Raw genomic sequence first — 22,652 nt, 5'->3', positions numbered from 1 at the left:
GAAAACAACAAACTATTTTACGGTAAAAAAAAAAGGTAAACGTAACAGTGGTATCGTTTTGTTTTTTTTCCATTTACAGTAATGCATTGTGAAAACTATCATCATAGATTAAAAATGTTACAGTAAAAATTCAAATGGTATGGTAATGTTTTTCTATTTACAGTAATTACTGTGAAAAAGTCAGTAGATTTTACAGTAAAATTCTGCCACTTTTTTTTAACCGTATAAAACACAGTTGCAAGAATTTTACTGTAAAAAATCACAGTGATTAATTTTTTTTGTTTACAGTAATGCACTGTAAAAACAACCGTAGATTTTATAGTAAAAAAAACCTGTCAGCGCAGTAGCTAAACTTTTACTGTAAAAAAATAACTTGCGAAAAAAAGTCAGGTTTTACGCTACATGTGCAATTTTTTTACCGTTAAAACTGTCAGTCACCAGAACTTCACTGTAAAAAAACAACTAGTTCCGTTCTTATATTTACAGTAATGCACTGTGAAAACAACAGTCGATTTTACGGTAAAAAAAAAAGTAAACGTAACAGTGGTATCGTTTTTTTTTTTCCATTTACAGTAATGCACTGTGAAAACTATCATCATAGATTAAAAATGTTACAGTAAAAATTCAAATAGTATGGTAATGTTTTTCTATTTACAGTAATGCACTGTGAAAAAGTCAGTAGATTTTACAGTAAAATTCTGCCACTTTTTTTAACCGTATAAAACAGTTGCAAGAATTTTACTGTAAAAAATTACAGTGATTAATTTTTTTTATTTACAGTAATGCACTGTGAAAACAACCGTAGATTTTATAGTAAAAAAAACCTGTCAGCGCAGTAGCTAAACTTTTACTGTAAAAAAATAACTTGCGAAAAAAAGTCAGGTTTTACGCTACAAGTGCAATTTTTTTACCGTTAAAACTGTCAGTCACCAGAACTTCACTGTAAAAAAACAACTAGTTCCGTTCTTATATTTACAGTAATGCACTGTGAAAACAACAGTCGATTTTACGGTAAAAAAAAAGGTAAGCGTAACAGTGGTATCGTTTTGTTTTTTTCCATTTACAGTAATGCACTGTGAAAACTATCATCATAGATTAAAAATGTTACAGTAAAAATTCAAATAGTATGGTAATGTTTTTCTATTTACAGTAATTACTGTGAAAAAGTCAGTAGATTTTACAGTAAAATTCTGCCACTTTTTTTTAACCGTATAAAACACACTTGCAAGAATTTTACTGTAAAAAATCACAGTGATTAATTTTTTTTATTTACAGTAATGCACTGTAAAAACAACCAATGATTTGACGATAAAAAAAAACTGCAGCTTAGTCACCACAATTTTGAGGTAAAATATAACAGTGATACCTTTTTAAATAAATAATAATTTATAGTAATGCACTGTGAAAAAATTCCGATTGCCATTTTTTTTCTACTGTAAAATGTTTTTTCAAAAGTGTACAAAAATGATTACTTTGAAAGCATTTTCTTGTTTATTTACCCCAAAAACAGACACACACATTGAATGGATGGATGAATAGGCGGATGATGGATGGAGGGTTGGATGGATGGACGAGAGATGGATGGATGGACGGTTGGAGGGATGGTTGGGTGGAATTGATGGATGGAGGGAGGGGATACATGAATGGATGGATGGAAAGATGAATGGTTGGTTGGATGGATGAAATGATGGAGGGATGTATGAATGGAACTGGATAATTGGATGGATAGAGGAATGATGAGAGGTTGGATGAAGGATGGTTAGATGGATGAATGGTAGATGGAATTGATGAATGGTTGGATGTATGGATGGATGATAGATGTTGGATGGATGATGGATTGATGGAATTGATGGGTGGTTGGATGGATGTATAAATGCTGGATGATAGATGGAATTGACGGATGGTTGGAAGTATGGATGAATCATGGAAGGATGGATGATAGATAGATAATTGGTTGGATGGATGGATGATAGATGGAATTGATGGAAGATTTGGATGTATGGATGGATGATGGACATATGGAATTAATGGTTGGGTGGAATTGATGGATGGAGGGAGGGGATAGACGAATGGATGGATGGAAAGATGAATGGTTGGTTGGATGGATGACATGATGGAGGAATGTATGAATGGAACTGGATAATTGGATGGATAGAGGAATGATGAGAGGTTGGATGAAGGATGGATGAATGGTAGATGGAATTGATGAATGGTTGGATGTATAGATGGATGATATATGTTGGATGGATGATGGAATTGATGGGTGGTTGGATGGATGTATAAATGATGGATGATAGATGGAATTGACGGATGGTTGGAAGTATGGATGATAGTTGGAAGGATGGATGATAGATAGATAATTGGTTGGATAGATGGATGGATGATAGATGGAATTGATGGAAGATTCGGATGTATGGATGGATGATGGACATATGGAATTGATGGATGGTTGGATGGATGGATGAAAGATGGATGGAATTGATGGTTGGTTGGAAGTATGGAAGGATGGATGAATGATGGAAGGATGGGTGATACATACAAACCCCGTTTCCATATGAGTTGGGAAATTGTGTTAGATGTAAATATAAACGGAATACAATGATTTGCAAATCATTTTCAACCCATATTCAGTTGAATATGCTACAAAGACAACATATTTCATGTTCAAACTGATAAACTTTTTTTTTTTGTGTGCAAATAATCATTAACTTTAGAATTTGATGCCAGCAACACGTGACAAAGAAGTTGGGAAAGGTGGCAATAAATACTGATAAAGTTGAGGAATGCTCATCAAACACTTATTTGGAACATCCCACAGGTGTGCAGTATAATTGGGAACAGGTGGGTGCCATGATTGGGTATAAAAACAGCTTCCCAAAAAATGCTCAGTCTTTCACAAGAAAGGATGGGGCGAGGTACACCCCTTTGTCCACAACTGCGTGAGCAAATAGTCAAACAGTTTAAGAACAACGTTTCTCAAAGTGCAATTGCAAGAAATTTAGGGATTTCAACATCTACGGTCCATAATATCATCAAAAGGTTCAGAGAATCTGGAGAAATCACTCCACGTAAGCGGCATGGCCGGAAACCAACATTGAATGACCGTGACCTTCGATCCCCTGGACGGCACTGCATCAACAAGCGCCATCAGTGTGTAAAGGATATCACCACATAGGCTCAGGAACACTTCAGAAAACCACTGTCACTAAATACAGTTCATCGCTACATCTGTAAGTGCAAGTTAAAACTCTCCTATGGAAAGCGAAAGCCATTTATCAACAACACCCAGAAACGCCGCCGGCTTCTCTGGGCCCGAGATCATCTAAGATGGACTCATGCAAAGTGGAAAAGTGTTCTGTGGTCTGACGAGTCCACATTTCAAATTGTTTTTGGAAATATTCGACATCATGTCATCCGGACCAAAGGGGAAGCGAACCATCCAGACCGTTATCAACACAAAGTTGAAAAGCCAGCATCTGTGATGGTATGGGGGTGTATTAGTGCCCAAGGCATGGGTAACTTACACATCTGTGAAGGCGCCATTAATGCTGAAAGGTACATACAGGTTTTGGAACAACATATGCTGCCACCATGCGCTGTCTTTTTCATGGACGCCCCTGCTTATTTCAGCAAGACAATGCCAAGCCACATTCAGCATGTGTTACAACAGCGTGGCTTCGTAAAAAAACAGTGCGGGTATTTTCCTGGCCCGCCTGCAGTCCAGACCTGTCTCCCATCGAAAATGTGTGGCGCATTATGAAGCGTAAAGTACGACAGCGGAGACCCCCGGACTGTTGAACGACTGAAGCTCTACATAAAACAAGAATGGGAAAGAATTCCACTTTCAAAGCTTCAACAATTAGTTTCCTCAGTTCCCAAACATTTATTGAGTGTTGTTAAAAGGAAAGGCCATGTAACACAGTGGTGAACATGCCCTTTCCCAACTACTTTGGCACGTGTTGCAGCCATGAAATTCTATGTTAATTATTATTTGCAAAAAAAAAAAAAAGTTTATGAGTTTGAACATCAAATATGTTGTCTTTGTAGTGCATTCAACTGAATATGGGTTGAAAATGATTTGCAAATCATTGTATTCCGTTTATATTTACATCTAACACAATTTCCCAACTCATATGGAAACGGGTTTGTAGATAGATGGTTGGCTGGATAGATGGATGGATGGAGGGTTGGATGGATGGATGGATGGATGGAAGGTTGGAGGGATGGTTGGATAAAATTGATGGATGAATGGATAGCTAGATAGATGTACGAAAGGATGGATGTTGGATGGATGGAGTAATGGGTGGAAGGATGGATGATGAAGGGGATAGACAAATGGATAGATGGATGGATGGAACAATGGATAATTGGATGGATAGAGGAATGATGGGAGGTTGGATGAATATGGTTGGATGGATGAATGATAGATGGCATTGATGAATGGTTGGATGTATGGATGGATAGATGGAATTGACGGATGGTTGGAAGTATGGATGAATCATGGAAGGATGGATGATAGATAGATAATTGGTTGGATAGATGGATGGATGATAGATGGAAGTGATGGAAGATTCGGATAGATGGATGGTTGGATGGATGGATAGATGGATGGTTGGAAGTATGGAAGGATGGATGAATGATGGAAGGATTGATGATAAATAGATAAATGGTTGGTTGGATAGATGGATGGATGATAGATGTTGGATGGATAATGGATAGATGGAATTGATGGGTGGTTGGATGGATGTATAAATGATGGATGATGGATGGAATTGACGGATGGTTGGAAGTATGGATGAATCATGGAAGGATGGATGATAGATAGATCATTGGTTGGATAGATGGATGGATGTTAGATAGAAGTGATGGAAGATTCGGATAGATGGATGGTTGGATGGATGGATGAATGACGGATGGATAGATGGATGGTTGGAAGGATGGAAGGATGGATGAATGATGGAAGGATTGATGATAAATAGATAAATGGTTGGTTGGATAGATGGATGGATGATAGATGTTGGATGGATGATGGATACATGGATGATTGGAAGGATGGATGGATGGATGATAGTTGAATGGAAGGTGTTTTTGGTGACTACTGTGATCTGAGGACTTCCTGGTAGCAGTAAGCGCCATAGAGATGCGAGGACTTGGGCGGGAACCCGAAGGAGCGCACCCCCGGGTCGGCGAGGCCCCCACAGCGCCCCCTGGGTTTGGCGACGGGGAAGCGCACGCTGCCGTCTCTCAGCCAGCCGCCGTCACAGCGGTGGTAGTTGTGGAAGCGCCAGGCGGAGTAGAGCTGGCCCACCAAGGCCAGGTCAGCTGCGTGGCGTGCGCACGTTTGCTGGGCCTGCTCAAAGGAGAAGGAGCCCGCCACGTGGAAGACGGACCCTGCCGGAGGAACGCGACTTCAGACTCTGGCTTGTCGGGACCTTCCCAAGCGCCGACACTCACCGGTGGTCAGCGAGGTGAAGCAAAAGGCGTCGAAACGATCCCGCTGCTTGTCTTTAAGTCCGTAATTGCGAATGCCGGGACCCGGTTCTGCTCCTCCGCAGGCAGGCCGAGGCGTGATGATGGGGTACTGGACCTGTCCATTCTGCAACCAGCCCGCGTTGCACCAGTCCAGATCCTCGGTCCAGGCTGCAGGAGACGACATGGAGGAGACATTTTCTTGTGAGAACACAAGTGACAGTTTTAATTAATCATGTTCACGTTTCATGTGTTGGCTCTCCAACATGGACCAATTACAGTCTCTCTTTCTTCAACTCTTAGAACTACTTGAGCTCCACTTTTGTGTTTACTGTAAAAAAAACTACATGTGATCGTAAAAAACTGCCAGCTACGTCGCCCGAATTTTACCGTAATATTTGTGGTGTCTATGAAGGTTGTCATTCATCCAGGTCGTTGTCATCTCAGGGCATTCAGTCGATCGCAACTGGACTGTTTGGTTTGTCTTGGAAGACGATTCAACTCTCATTCGAGTAGGCTTCATCAGTTCATCCTCATAGATTTAGATTGGTCAGATCTAGTCTTAGACATAGATCAGAGTAGGCTTCAATAGTTCGTGTTCATAGACTTAGATCGGTCAGATCTAGTCTTACCCTTAGATCCGAGTAGGCTTCATCAGTTCGTGCTCATAGGCTTAAATTGGTCAGATCTAGTCTTAGACTTAATTCCGAGTAGGCTTCATCAGTTCGTGCTCATAGAGTTTGATTGGTCAGATCTAGTCTTAGACTTAGATCCGAGTAGGCTTCATCAGTTCGTGCTCATAGACTTAGATTGGTCAGATCTAGTCTTAGACGTAGATCTGAGTATGCTTCATCAGTTTGTGGTCATGGAGTTAGATTGGTCAGATCTAGTCTTAGACTTAGATCCGTGTAGGCTTCATCAGTTCATGCTCATAGACTTAGATTGGTCAGATCTAGTCTTAGATTTAGATCAGAGTAGGCTTCATCAGTTTGTGCTCAAAGACTTAGATTGGTCAGATCTAGTCTTAGACTTAGATCTGTGTAGGCTTCATCAGTTCGTGCTCATAGACTTCGATTGGTCAGATCTAGTCTTAGATTTAGATCCGAATAGGCTTCATCAGTTCGTGGTTATAGACTTAGATTGGTCAGATCTAGTCTTAGCCTTAGATCCGAGTAGGCTTCATCAGTTCGTGCTCATAGAGTTAGATTGGTCAGATCTAGTCTTAGCCTTAAATCCGAGTAGGCTTCATCAGTTCGTGCTCATAGACTTAGATTGGGTCAGATCTAGTCCAGTGACTGGTGCCAAAACCCCAAATATTTATACTCCAAAAACCAAGAGGGTGTGCCTGGGCAAGGATGGTTTCGCCCTATCGTAGTGAGAACTGTTTTGATGCAAACTAGCAATCCTAACTGTCAATTCAACGACAGTCGTTGAAGTGTAATTTCCTCTCGTTAGCATTGAGGTATTATGTGGCAGAACGATCGCTGTTGATCGACTACTACCAGTCCAAAATAGCCGGAATCTCCCACGTAAGTAATGGCATTCTGGTCACCTTCTGTGTGTTTCTAACTCCTGTTATTTGTTGGAGGCTAAATTGCAGAGTCTTTTAGGAATGGTTGAAAGGACAGTGTCGTATGTGGGAGACTGCTGGTATCGCAGACCACCTCTTCTGTTCGGGGATGGTTTTTCAACCTTGCCGTAGATGTCTTCCCTCACTCCTCTGTCGTACCATCTGTCCTCCCTGTCCAGAATCTGTACAGTTATGTTCTCAAAGGAGGGCTGTTTTTCATTCCTCATTACACAAGTCCTTGGTACAGATCATGCCTCCATGTCGGGGTTTACCGAAAACCCACACATACCGACCAATACCTACTTTTTGACTCACACCACCCACTGGAACACAAACTGGGCGTTATCGGAACTTTACAACACAGAGGTCAGTAATGTTCCTACCAGCCCACAGGCCAAAGAGAAAGAGCATAGGCATTTGAGGGAAACCCTTAGACCCTGTGGTTACCCCAGCTGGTTGTTTGTGAAAAGTGCATCCAGTTCCAGAAATAACAAGAACAGGGTGGATGAGGAGGAAAAAGGTGACAGACGCAAAAACGTTGTCATTCCATATTATCAGGTCTATCTGAGAAAGTCAGAATCATTTTAACCAACACAACATCCCAGTACACTTCAAACCAGGCAACACCCTGAGACAGAGACTGGTGCATCCTAAAGACCGGAAACCACAAAAACAATCTGGTGTATGCTATCCAGTGTGATGATGAATGCACTGATTCATATATCGGTGAAACAAAACAACCACTAAGCCGACACATGGCACAGCATAGACGGGCAAACTCTTCAGGTCTAGAGTCGGCTGTCTACCTGCACCTCAGGTAGAAACAGCACTCCTTTGAGAACAAAAATGTACAGATTCTGGACACGGAGGACGGATGGTACGAAAGAGGAGTGAGGGGTAGCCATCTATGTCAAGGTTGAAAAACCATCCCTGAACAGAGGAGGTGGTCTGCGACACAACCTGTCTCCCACATACAACACTGTCCTTTCAACCATTCCTAAAAGACTCTACAATTTAGCCTACAACAAATAACAGGAGTTAGAAACACACAGAAGGTGACCAGAATGCCATTTGTTTACAGCTGAATGGGACGCTTACGTGGGAGATTCCGACTATTTTGGACTGGGTAGTTGTCGATCAACAGCGATCGTTCTGCCACACAATACCTCAATCCTGACGAGGGGAAATTACACTTTAACGACTGTCGTTGGCTTTGACAGTTAGGATTGCTTGGTCACATCAAAACAGTTCTCACTACGATCGGGCGAAACCACCCTTGCCCAGGCACACCCTACTGGTTTTGGAGTATAAATATTTGGGGTTTTGGCACCAGCCGCTGGACTAGATCTGACCAATCTAAGCCTATGAGCACAAACTGATGAAGCCTACTCGGATCTAAGTCGAAGACTAGATCTGACCAATCTAAGTCTATGAGCACAAACTGATGAAGCCTGCTGAGGTATTGGCAACAGCCGCAGGACTAGATCTGACCAATCTCAGGCTAAGACTAGATCTGACCAATCTAGGTCTAAGACTAGATCTGACCAACCTAAGTCTAGGAGCACAAACTGATGAAGCCTACTGAGGTATTGGCAACAGCCGTTGGATTAGATCTGACCAATCTAAGTCTAAGCCTATGAGCATGAACTGATGAAGCCTACTCTGATCTAAGTCTATGAACACAAACTGATGAAGCCTACTGAGGTATTGGCAACAGCCGCTGGACTAGATCTGACCAATCTAAGGCTAAGACTAGATCTGACCAATCTAGGTCTAAGACTAGATCTGACCAATCTAAGTCTAGGAGCACAAACTGATGAAGCCAACTGAGGTATTGGCAACAGCCGCTGGATTAGATCTGACCAATCTAAGTCTAAGACTAGATCTGACCAATCTAAGCCTATGAGCACGGACTGATGAAGCCTACTCTGATCTAAGTCTAAGACTAGATCTGACCAATCTAAGCCTATGAGCACAAACTGATGAAGCCTACTGAGGTATTGGCAACAGCCGCTGGACTAGATCTGACCAATCTAAGTCTAAGACTAGATCTGACCAATCTCAGTCTAAGACTAAATCTGACCAATCTAAGCCTATGAGCACGGACTGATGAAGCCTACTCTGATCTAAGTCTAAGACTAGATCTGACCAATCTAAGCCTATGAGCACAAACTGATGAAGCCTACTGAGGTATTGGCAACAGCCGCTGGACGAGATCTGACCAATCTAAGTGTAAGACTAGATCTGACCAATCTAAGTGTAAGACTAGATCTGACCAATCTCCGTCTATGAGCATGAACTGAAGGAATAGAGGCGAATTGTCTTCCAAGACAAACCAAACAGTCCAGTTGCAATCGATTGAATATGTGTGGTGTTTTTCACAACCAATACTGGGAATTTAAAAATGTTTTTTTTTAGGGAAATATTCAAGCAACATTTTTTTTTATTTTACCGTAAAATCTATGGTGATTTCCATTTTACATTGCATTAGATGTGGCCCATTTTTATTTGTACGATTAAAAAATTGTCAGCTCAGTCGTCTGAATTTTTGCCTAAAATTAATTTTATTTTTTACAATGCAATTCTGGTCACTGAGCTGCCAAATTTTTACACCGTAAAATCTCAGAACACAATTTTTACAGTAAATTACTGTAAGTTGAAAAACAGTACTAATGTTATTTTTACAGTAAAGTACAGTATATTGAAAAACAGTACTAGTTATTTTTACAGTAAAGTACGGTATGTTGAAAAACAGTACTAGTTATTTTTACAGTAAAGTACTGTAAGTTGAAAAACAGTACTAATGTTAATTTTACAGTAAAATTCTCCCAACTGACTATATATTTTTTTTAACCTTAACATTTACAATTGTTTTTACAATGCATAACTGTAAATGGAAAACCTGTACTTTTTTTAACGGTTAAAAAAACATCAGTCTCGTGAATTTTAATAAAATTGACGGTAGTTTTTACAGTGCATTATTGCAAGTTGAAAAACAGTACCACTATTATTTTTACGGTAAAATTCTGGCCACTGAACTGCCAATTTTTTTAGACCGAATTATCTACAAACATTGTTTTTTACAGTAAATTGCTGTAATTTGAAAAACAATAGTAGCTATTTTTTATCATACTTCTAGCAATTGACCTGCCATTTTTTTTTTACCGTAAAATCTTTGATTGTTTTTACAATGCATATCTGTAAATAGAAAAACAGTACATGTTTTTAACGGTAAAAAAGTTAAGAGTCGCCAGAATTTTTACGTTAAATCTACGGTGTTTGTTTTTACAGTGCGTTACCGTAAATTGAAAAACGGTACCACTATTATTTTTACAATAAAATATTGGCCGCTGAGCTGCCATTTCTTTTCTTTTTGTTATTTTTTACAGTAAATTACCTTAGGTTGAAAAACGGTACTACTATTATTTTTCCAGTAAATTTTGTAGAAACTTGACCAATATTTTTCAACGTTAAATCTAAAAAAAACTTTACCTTTTTTTTAAGGATAAAAAACTGTCAGCTCAGACGCCAGAATTGTACTGTAAAATCTACAGTCTTTGTTTTTACAGTGCATTACTGTAAATGGGAAAAAGGTACCATCGCTTTTTTAGTGGTTACATTTTTTTGTACGGTAAAATCTCCGGACCTTATTTTCACAGTAAAGTACGATGAATTGAAAAACTTTTTTTTTACCGTGAAATTCTAGCAAATGATAAACATTTTTACAGTAAAATCTACGATTGTTTTTATGATGCATAACTGTAAACGGAAAAACGGTACTTGTTTTTACGGTAAAGAACTGACAGCTAATTCGCCAGAATTTTACCGTAAAATCTACGGTCTTTGTTTTTACAGTGCATTAGTGTAATTAAGAAACCGTACGATTGTTATTTTTACAATAAAATTCTGGACATTGAGCTGCCAATTTTTTATACCGTAAAATCTCAGAACTTTTTTTTTTTTTTTACAGTAAATCACATTAGGTTGAAAAACGGTACTACTGTTATTTTTACAGTAAATTTTGTAGAAACTGACCAATTTTTTTCAATGTAAAATCTAAAAAAACTTTACCTTTTTTTTTAAGGATAAAAAACTGTCAGCTCAGACGCCAGAATTTTACCGTAAAATCTATGGTGTTTGTTTTTACAGTGCATTACTGTAAATGGGAAAACGGCACCCCTGTTTTTTTTTAGCGGTTTAATTTTTTTGTACGGTAAAATATCTGAATGTTATTTTCACAGTAAAGTACGATAAATTGAAAAATGTTTTTTTATAGTGAAATTCAAGCAACTAATACATTTTTTTACAGTACAATCTACGATTGTTTTTATGATGCTTAATTGTAAACGGAAAAACGGTACTTGTTTTTACGGTAAAGAACTATCAGCTCAGCCACAATAATTTTACCGTAAAATCTACAGTCTTTGTATTTACAGTGCCTTTCTGCAAATGGGAAAGTTGTACCATTGTTATTTTTACGATAAAATTCTGGCCATTGAGCTGCCGATTTCTTATACCATAAAATCTCAGAACGTTATTTTTTTACTGTAAATTGCATTAAGTTGAAAAACTGTACTACTCTAATTTTTACAGTAAATTTTGTAGCAGCTGACCAATTATTTTTAACGTGAAATCTAAATAAACTTTCCCCTTTTTTTTTTTACGGATAAAAAACTGTCAGCTCAGACGCCAGAATTTTACCGTAAAATCTACAGTCTTTGTTTTTATAGTGCATTAGCGGTTAAATTTTTTTGTACAGTAAAATCTTGAACGTTATTTTCACAGTAAAGTACGATAAGTTGAAAAACGCTATTTTTACGGTGAAATTCTAGCAACCGAGCAATCTTTTTGCAGTAAAATCTGCGATTGTTTTTATGATGCATAACTGTAAACGGAAAAACTGTACTTGTTTTTACGGTAAAGAACTGGCAGCTCAGTTGCCAGAATTTTACGGTAAAATCTTTTTTACAGTGCATTACTGTAAATGGAAAAACGGGACCATTGTTATTTTCTCGATAAAATTCTGGTCATTGAGCTGCCAATTTTTTATACCGTAAAATATCTGTACGTTATTTTTTACAGTAAATTACATTAAGTTGAAAAACGATACTACTGTTATTTTTACAGTACATTTTGTAGCAACTGACCAATTTTTTAAATGTAAAATCTAAAAAAACGTAACCTTTTTTTTTACGGATAAAAAACTGTCAGCTCAGCCGCCAGAATTTTACCGTAAAATCTACAGTCTTTGTTTTTACATTGCATTACTGTAAATGGGAAAATGGTACCACCGTTTTCATTGCGGTTTAATTTTTTTGGACGGTAAAATCTCTGAATATTATTTTCACAGTAAAGTACGATAAATTGAAAAATGTTTTTTTTACAGTGAAATTCAAGCAACTGATCAATTTTTTTTTACAGTAAAATCTACGATTGTTTTTATGATGCCTAATTGTAAGCGGAAAAACGGTACTTGTTTTTACGGTAAAGAACTATCAGCTCAGCCCCCAGAATTTTACCGTAAAATCTACAGTCTTTTTATTTACAGTGCCTTACTGCAAATGGGAAAGTGGTACCATTGTTATTTTTACGATAAAATTCTGGCCATTGAGCTGCCGATTTCTTATACCGTAAAATCTCTGAACGTTATTTTTTACAGTAAATTGCATTAAGTTGAAAAACTGTACTATTATTTTTACAGTAAATTTTGTAGCAACTGACCAATTATTTTTAACGTAAAATCTAAATAAACTTTCCCCTTTTTTTTTTTTACGGATAAAAAACTGTCAGCTGAGCCGCCAGAATTTTACCGTAAAATCTACAGTCTTTGTTTTTATAGTGCATTAGCGGTTACATTTTTTTGTACAGTAAAATCTCGAACGTTATTTTCACAGTAAAGTACGATAAGTTGAAAAACGCTATTTTTACGGTGAAATTCTAGCAACTGAGCAATGTTTTTACAGTAAAATCTGCGATTGTTTTTATGATGCATAACTGTAAACGGAAAAACGGTACTTGTTTTTACAGTAAAGAACTGGCAGCTCAGTTGCCAGAATTTTACGGTAAAATCTTTTTTACAGTGCATTACTGTAAATGGGAAAACGGTACCATTGTTATTTTCTCGATAAAATTCTGGCCATTGAGCTGCCAATTTTTTATACCGTAAAATATCTGTACGTTATTTTTTACAGTAAATTACCTTAAGTTGAAAAATGATACGACTGTTATTTTTACAGTACATTTTGTAGCAACTGACCAATTTTTTAAATGTAAAATCTAAAAAAACGTGACCTTTTTTTTTTACGGATAAAAAACTGTCAGCTCAGCCGCCAGAATTTTACCGTAAAATCTATAGTCTTTGTTTTTACAGTGCATTACTGTAAATGGGAAAACGGTACCACCGTTTTCATTGCGGTTTAATTTTTTTGGACGGTAAAATCTCTGAATATATTTTTCACAGTAAAGTACGATAAATTGAAAAATGTTTTTTTTACAGTGAAATTCAAGCAACTGATCAATTTTTTTTACAGTAAAATCTACGATTGTTTTTATGATGCTTAAATGTAAATGGAAAAACGGTACTTGTTTTTACGGTAAAGAACTGTCAGCTCAGCCGCCAGAATTTTACCGTAAAATCTACAGTCTTTGTATTTACGGTGCCTTACTGCAAATGGGAAAGTGGTACCATTGTTATTTTTACGATAAAATTCTGGCCATTGAGCTGCCGATTTCTTATACCGTAAAATCTCCTAACGTTATTTTTTTTTACAGTAAATTGCATTAAGTTGAAAAACTGTACTAGTCTTATTTTTACAGTAAATTTTGTAGCAACTAACCAATTATTTTTAACGTAAAATCGAAAGAAACTTTCCCTTTTTTTTTTTTTACGGATAAAAAACTGTCAGCTAAGCCGCCAGAATTTTACCATAAAATCTACAGTCTTTTTATTTACAGTGCCTTACTGCAAATGGGAAAGTGGTACCATTGTTATTTTTACGATAAAATTCTGGCCATTGAGCTGCCGATTTCTTATACCGTAAAATCTCTGAACGTTATTTTTTACAGTAAATTGCATTAAGTTGAAAAACTGTACTATTATTTTTACAGTAAATTTTGTAGCAACTGACCAATTATTTTTAACGTAAAATCTAAATAAACTTTCCCCTTTTTTTTTTTTACGGATAAAAAACTGTCAGCTGAGCCGCCAGAATTTTACCGTAAAATCTACAGTCTTTGTTTTTATAGTGCATTAGCGGTTACATTTTTTTGTACAGTAAAATCTCGAACGTTATTTTCACAGTAAAGTACGATAAGTTGAAAAACGCTATTTTTACGGTGAAATTCTAGCAACTGAGCAATGTTTTTACAGTAAAATCTGCGATTGTTTTTATGATGCATAACTGTAAACGGAAAAACGGTACTTGTTTTTACAGTAAAGAACTGGCAGCTCAGTTGCCAGAATTTTACGGTAAAATCTTTTTTACAGTGCATTACTGTAAATGGGAAAACGGTACCATTGTTATTTTCTCGATAAAATTCTGGCCATTGAGCTGCCAATTTTTTATACCGTAAAATATCTGTACGTTATTTTTTACAGTAAATTACCTTAAGTTGAAAAATGATACGACTGTTATTTTTACAGTACATTTTGTAGCAACTGACCAATTTTTTAAATGTAAAATCTAAAAAAACGTGACCTTTTTTTTTTACGGATAAAAAACTGTCAGCTCAGCCGCCAGAATTTTACCGTAAAATCTATAGTCTTTGTTTTTACAGTGCATTACTGTAAATGGGAAAACGGTACCACCGTTTTCATTGCGGTTTAATTTTTTTGGACGGTAAAATCTCTGAATATATTTTTCACAGTAAAGTACGATAAATTGAAAAATGTTTTTTTTACAGTGAAATTCAAGCAACTGATCAATTTTTTTTACAGTAAAATCTACGATTGTTTTTATGATGCTTAAATGTAAATGGAAAAACGGTACTTGTTTTTACGGTAAAGAACTGTCAGCTCAGCCGCCAGAATTTTACCGTAAAATCTACAGTCTTTGTATTTACGGTGCCTTACTGCAAATGGGAAAGTGGTACCATTGTTATTTTTACGATAAAATTCTGGCCATTGAGCTGCCGATTTCTTATACCGTAAAATCTCCTAACGTTATTTTTTTTTACAGTAAATTGCATTAAGTTGAAAAACTGTACTAGTCTTATTTTTACAGTAAATTTTGTAGCAACTAACCAATTATTTTTAACGTAAAATCGAAAGAAACTTTCCCTTTTTTTTTTTTTACGGATAAAAAACTGTCAGCTAAGCCGCCAGAATTTTACCATAAAATCTACAGTCTTTGTTTTTACAGTGCATTACTGTAAATGGGAAAATGGTACCACCGTTTTATTTTTTTGTACAGTAAAATCTCAAACGTTATTTTCACAGTAAAGTACGATAAGTTGAAAAACGCTATTTTTACGATGAAATTCTAGCAACCGAGCAATCTTTTTACAGTAAAATCTGCGATTGTTTTTATGATGCATAACTGTAAACGGAAAAACGGTACTTGTTTTTACTTGCTAAGTCGCCAGAATTTTACCGTAAAATCTACGGTCTTTGTTTTTACAGTGCATTACTGTAATCCCGAAAACGGTACCATTGTTATTTTTACGATAAAATTCTGGATATTGAGCTGCCAATTTTTTATACCGTAAAATCTCAGAACGTTATTTTTTTTACAGTAAATTACATTAAGTTGAAAAACTGTACTACTGTTATTTTTGCAGTAAAGTTTTTAGCAACTGACCAATTTTTTAAATGTAAAATGTAAAAAAACATAACCTTTTTTTTAAGGATAAAAAACGTCAGCTCAGCCACCAGAATTTTACCGTAAAATCTACGGTCTTTGTTTTTAATGTGCATTAATGTAAATGGGAAAACGGTACCACTGTTGTTATTGCGGCTTAATAGTTGTGTACGGTAAAATCTCGGAATGTTATTTTCACAGTAAAATACGATAAATTTAAAAACGTTTTTTTTTTTTACACAGTGAAATTCTAGCAATCTTTTTACAGTAAAATCTACGATTGTTTTTATGATGCATAACTGTAAACGGAAAAACAGTCTTTGTTTTTACAGTGCATTACTGTAATTACGAAAACGGTACCATTGTAATTTTTACGATAAAATTCTGGACATTGAGCTTCCAATTTTTTATACCGTAAAATCTCTGAAATTTTTTTCTATTATTTTTACAGTAAATTTTGTAGCAACTGACCAATTTTTTTTAAACGTAAAATCTAAAAAAAACTTTACCTTTTTTTTTTTCCAGATAAAAAACTGTCAGTTCAGCCACCAGAATTTTACCGTAAAATCTACAGTCTTTGTTTTTACAGTGCATTACTGTAAATGGAAAAAAAGGTACCATCGTTTTTTAGCGGTTTAATTTTTTTGTACGGTAAAATCTCCGAATGTTATTTTCACAGTAAAGTACGATGAATTGAAAAACGTTTTTTTTTTAACCGTGAAATTCTAGCAAATGATAAACATTTTTACAGTAAAATCTACGATTGTTTTTATGATGCATAACTGTAAACAGAAAAACGGTACTTGTTGTTACGGTAAAGAACTGACAGCCAAGTCGCCAGAATTTTACCGTAAAATCTACGGTCTTTGTTTTTACAGTGCATTACTGTAATTACGAAAACGGTACCATAAAATTCTGGACATTTTTTTTTACAGTAAATTACATTGAGTTGAAAAACGGTACTACTCTTATTTTTACAGTAAATTTTGTAGCAACTGACCAATTTTTTCAAACATAAAATCTAAAAAAAACTTTTTTTTTTTTTTTTTTACAGATAAAAAACTGTCAGTTCAGCCACCAGAATTTTACCGTAAAATCTACAGTCTTTGTTTTTACTGTGCATTACTGTAATTACGAAAACGGTACCATTGTTATTCATACGATAAAATTCTGGAATTTTTTTTTTACAGTAAATTACATTAAGTTGAAAAACGGTACTACTGTTATTTTTACAGTAAATTTTGTAGCAACTGACCAATTTTTTCAAACATAAAATCTAAAAAAACTTTTTTTTTAATTACAGATAAAAAACTGTCAGTTCAGCCGCCAGAATTTTACCGTAAAACCTACAGTCTTTGTTTTTACAGTGCATTACTGTAAATGGGAAAACGATACCACCGTTTTTTTAGCAGTACTTGTTTTTACGGTAAAGAACTGTCAGCTTAGTCGCCAGAATTTTAACGTAAAATCTACCGACTTTCTTTAAAGAGTACACACACACATCATCATCATGCCTGGTGAGATACGTTGTGGTTGTCTGTACCTCTGTACAATTGGTGGTGAGAGGCTAACACGCCGTCCTGTTCCTCGCACGCCGTCTTGGCCTCGCTGAAGGTCAGCTTGTAGCGGCCATTTTGGCTCTGATAGGGGAAAACCACACCTGAAAGGAAAACATTCGTCAGCGTCCACGCCAGCCACGCCCTCTTTTCCCCCCGTAGCGTCAATCCTTTCCCCCCCGTACCGTCTATCCTCAGAGTGACCGCCACGCTCTCGTCCTCGATGTCGTCGATGAGCTCGCAGCGGTACGTGCCGCCATCTTGTAGCCGCAGGTCGGCGAGCCGCAGGGAGGCGTCCATGCTGTGGGCTCGCCGCAGGGACGCCCGCGGCCCCAGCTGGCCGTGTCGCTTGAAGGCGTGCGCGTCGGAAATCATCACGATGTTCTCGGGGCCGATGGCGCCCGGCTCCAGCTTGGTCCATTTGACTTTGTAGTGGGCCGGTTTGCTTTTTAGGACGCACGGCAGGGTGGCTTCCTCGCCGCGCCGGCCGACGACCTCGGCGTAAACGGGCGGCTCCAGGAGGTACTTCAGCTCGGTGGGGGCTGAGAGAACCCAATACGTTAGCGGTGCCTATAACGCCAATTTGGAGGGTGTTGAAGTCGCCATGTAAAATCGCTAATGCTAATCAGTAGCACGGAGCTAGCGCATTTTCTCCATGTTGGAATGTCACAGAGAAGTTCTTCAGCAGATTATATCGCGATACTTTATTTTTGTGTTTTTAGCTAAAGACCTCTAAAGAGGTCCTAAATGGACAAAATCTGTTTGCTAAAGCTAGCAAGAAGAGACGTTAGCGGTTAGCTGTGTTTGAATCAATACTCTTTTCACTTTTGATACCGATATTGGAGCCTTGCAGACTGTCCGTTACCAATATTGATCTGATACGATATCATCAGGAATCATACATACTTATCATACGCTTACATTTTATTTTGTAGGTGAACCGATTCCAATTCCTGGGGTTACGATTCGATTCAGAATCACTTCTCGATTCAAATCGATTTTCGCAATGTATTATTTGTTACAATACTTATATAAATATGTATGTATTTATATATATTATATATATACATATTATATATATATACCCCCCGCAACCCCGATGGATGGATGGATGGAGATATATATATATATATATATATATATATATATATATATATATATATATATATATATATATATATATATATATATATATATATATATATTATATATATATATATATATATATATATATATATATATATATATATTATATATATATATATATATATATATATATATATATATATATATATATATATATGTATATATGTATATGTATATACAGTCGCGATCAAAAGTTTACATACACTTGTAAAGAACATAATGTCATGGCTGTCTTGAGTTTCCAATCATTTCTACAACTTATTTTTTTGTGGTAGAGTGATTGGAGCACATACTTGTTGGTCACTAAAACATTCATGAAGTTTGGTTCTTTTATGAATTTATTATGGGTCTACTGAAAATGTGAGCAAATGTGCTGGGTCAAAAGTATACATACAGCAATGTTAATATTTGCTTACATGTCCCTTGGCAAGTTTCACCGCAATAAGGCGCTTTTGGTAGCCATCCACAAGCTTCTGCTTGAATTTTTGACCACGCCTCTTGACAAAATTGGTGCAGTTCAGCTAAATGTGTTGCTTTTCTGACATGGACTTGTTTCTTCAGCATTGTCCACACGTTTAAGTCAGGACTTTGGGGAGGCCATTCTAAAACCTTCATTCTAGCCTGATTTAGCCATTCCTTTACCACTTTTGACGTGTGTTTGGGGTCATTGTCCTGTTGGAACACCCAACTGCGCCCAAGACCCAACCTCCGGGCTGATGATTTTAGGTTGTCCTGAAGAATTTGGAGGTAATCCTGGGTATTGTGGCCAAACAGCTCAATTTTTGTTTCATCTGACCACAGAACTTTCCTTCAGAAGGTCTTATCTTTGTCCATGTGATGTCAGATGAAACAAAAATAGAGCTGTTTGGCCACAATAGCCAGAAATATGTTTGGAAGAGAAAAAAATGAGGCTTTTAATCCCAGGAACACCATGCGTACCGTCAAGCATGGTGGTGGTAGTATTATGCTCTGGGCCTGTTTTGCTGCCAATGGAACTGGTGCTTTACAGAGAGTAAATGGGACAATGAAAAAGGAGGATTACCTCCAAATTCTTCAGGACAAGCTAAAATCATCAGCCCGGAGGTTGGGTCTTGGGCGCAGGACAATGACCCCAAACACACGTCAAAAGTGGTAAAGGAATGGCTAAATCAGGTTAGAATGAAGGTTTTAGAATGGCCTTCTCAAAGTCCTGACTTAAACATGTGGACAATGCTGAAGAAACAAGTCCATGTCAGAAAATTTAGCTGAACTGCACCAATTTTGTCAAGAGGCGTGGTCAAAAATTCAAGCAGAAGCTTGTGGATGGCTACCAAAAGCGGCTTATTGCAGTGAAACTTGCCAAGGGACATGTAAGCAAATATTAACATTGCTGTATGTATACTTTTGACCCAGCACATTTGCTCACATTTTCAGTAGACCCATAATAAATTCATAAAAGAACCAAACTTCATGAATGTTTTTTGTGACCAACAAGTATGTGCTCCAATCACTCTATCACAAAAAAAAAAGAGTTGTAGAAATGATTGGAAACTCAAGACAGCCATGACATTATGTTCTTTACAAGGGTATGTCAACTTTTGACCACGACTCTATATACATATATATATATACATATACACATATATATGTACATATATATATTTTTTTATCGACAGGCGCCAACCTTAAGGCCAGATCATCATTTTATGTGTCTGGTAATAAAGGTATGTACCCAAAGCTCATCCACGTTGTGGTGAAGGTACCTGCGAGCAGAGCCGAGGTCCAGGTGAGGCAGGTGACGAGAAGAACCAGGGCGCGCCTCATGGCGACGTAGCGATGACCGGCAGCTCCTTCGGGTGCACAAACATGAGTTTCTCCTGGATTCAAGGCGGGGAGCATGTAGACTTACCTGGATCCTAGACACATGTAGACTTACCCGGATCCTAGGCACACACCTAGTCTGCGTCACATGTTGAAGAAGCTCCACCTCTTCCTCACTGGTGTGCTGATGTTTCCTCCATGTTGGCGTCCTCAACGTTCATGTGTCAATCAGCCTCTGTCTCGCCCTCTCTCTCTCTCTCTCTCGCCTCACGCTGGTCACATGACCCACCATTGTTGTTTTCTGATGTTCATGACCAGCAGGGCGGGGCCCTCGCCATGCTTCTCCAGAACATTCTCCTGTTTTGCGGCACGGCGCTCTTCTCCACGCCGCCGTCACTGATGTTGTTGTGTTGGCCAAGTCGTGGTCTGGTCTCTGCCGAGCTTTTTGCCATTTCTGTGCTCTACAAAGACACAAACTAAAACTGTTGGACAACTGTTTTTTTATTGAGGGCCACTTCTAAATTATGACTGCCATCAGAGAGCCACTTTGAATGATGTGGAAGACCAAGTTAAATTCAGGTGGTGGGCAATGTTAAATGTCGTGGAAGACAACTTTAAATGACATGGCAGGCCACATTAAATAAAGTGTCAGACAGCATTAAATGGGGTGGAAGCCACCTTAAAAAATTTGGCGGGCCACAGTAAATGTTTGACAGGGGTTTCAAACTCGTTTTTATCCAGGGCCACATCTAAATTATGACTGCCATCAAAGGTCCACTTTGAATGATGTGGAAGACCACATTAAATTCAAGTGGTGGGTCACTTTGAATGATGTGGAAGACCACATAAAATTCATGTGGTGGGCCATTTAGATGGCATGGAAGATCACTTTAAATGACATGGTGGGCCACTTTAAATAAAGTGTAGACAACATTAAATGATGTGGAAGACCACGTTAAATTCAAGTGGTGGGCCACCTTGAATGATGTGGAAGACCGCATTAAATTCAAGTGGTGGGCAATGTTAAATGTCGTGGAAGACCACTTTAAAGGACATGGTGAGCCACTTTAAATAATGTGTCAGACAACATTAAATGAGGTGGAAGCCACATTAAATGTTTGAAAGGGGTTTCAAACTCGTTTTTATCCAAGGCCACGTCTAAATTATGACTGGCATCAGAGGGCCACATTGAATTATGTGGAAGACCACATTCAATTCATGTTGTGGGCCATTGAGATGGCGTGGAAGATGGTGGGCCACATTAAATAATGTGTCAGACAACATAGAATGAGGTGGAAGTCACCTTAAATAATTGGGCAGGCCACAATAAATGTTTGACAGGGGTTTCAAACTCGTTTTTATTCAGGGCCACTTCTAAATTATGACTGCCATCAGAGGGCCACTTTGAATGATGTGGAAGACCACATTAAATTCAAGTGGTGGGCCATTTAATGACGTGGAGGACCACTTTAAATGGCATTGCGGGCCACTTTAAATAAAGTGTCAGACAACATTAAATGAGGTGGAAGCCACATTAAAAAATTAGGTGGGCCACGATAAATGTTGAAGGGGGTTTCAAACTCGTTTTTATCCAAGGCCACATCTAAATTATGACTGGCATCAGAGGGCCACCTTGAATTATGTGGAAGACCACATTCAATTCATGTTGTGGGCCATTGAGATGGCGTGGAAGATGGTGGGCCACATTAAATAATGTGTCAGACAACATAGAATGAGGTGGAAGTCACCTTAAATAATTGGGCAGGCCACAATAAATGTTTGACAGGGGTTTCAAACTCGTTTTTATTCAGGGCCACTTCTAAATTATGACTGCCATCAGAGGGCCACTTTGAATGATGTGGAAGACCACATTAAATTCAAGTGGTGGGCCATTTAATGACGTGGAGGACCACTTTAAATGGCATTGCGGGCCACTTTAAATAAAGTGTCAGACAACATTAAATGAGGTGGAAGCCACTTTAAAAAATTAGGTGGGCCACAATAAATGTTTGACAGGGGTTTCAAACTCGTTTTTATTCAGGGCCACTTCTAAATTATGACTGCCATCAGAGGGCCACTTTGAATGATGTGGAAGACCACATTAAATTCAAATGGTGGGCCATTTAATGACGTGGAGGACCACTTTAAATGGCATTGCGGGCCACTTTAAATAAAGTGTCAGACAACATTAAATGAGGTGGAAGCCACTTTAAAAAATTAGGTGGGCCACAATAAATGTTTGAAAGGGGTTTCAAACTCGTTTTTATCCAAGGCCACATCTAAATTATGTCTGGCATCAGAGGGCCACATTGA

The 22,652-nt window shown here is 37.7% G+C and overlaps 1 protein-coding gene across 1 annotated transcript; it reads right to left on the bottom strand.

Annotated features, from left to right (window-relative positions):
* Nucleotides 1-4,329: 4,329 nt before the first annotated feature.
* Nucleotides 4,330-20,579, bottom strand: hapln2 (hyaluronan and proteoglycan link protein 2). Its single transcript, XM_062064137.1, has 6 exons — nucleotides 20,455-20,579; nucleotides 20,282-20,368; nucleotides 17,579-17,935; nucleotides 17,381-17,497; nucleotides 5,455-5,640; nucleotides 4,330-5,391 (listed from the first exon to the last, which is right to left on the bottom strand). The coding sequence occupies exons 2-6, from the start codon at nucleotides 20,340-20,342 to the stop codon at nucleotides 5,096-5,098; spliced, it is 1,017 nt and encodes a 338-aa protein (XP_061920121.1). The 5' UTR covers nucleotides 20,343-20,368; nucleotides 20,455-20,579; the 3' UTR covers nucleotides 4,330-5,095.
* Nucleotides 20,580-22,652: the final 2,073 nt, after the last annotated feature.

Source organism: Entelurus aequoreus, linkage group LG11 (assembly GCF_033978785.1).
Source record: "Entelurus aequoreus isolate RoL-2023_Sb linkage group LG11, RoL_Eaeq_v1.1, whole genome shotgun sequence".
NCBI lineage: Eukaryota > Metazoa > Chordata > Actinopteri > Syngnathiformes > Syngnathidae > Entelurus > Entelurus aequoreus.
The sequence above is the reverse complement of the archived record's forward strand: the minus strand, read 5'-3'. Positions and strand labels throughout refer to the sequence as shown.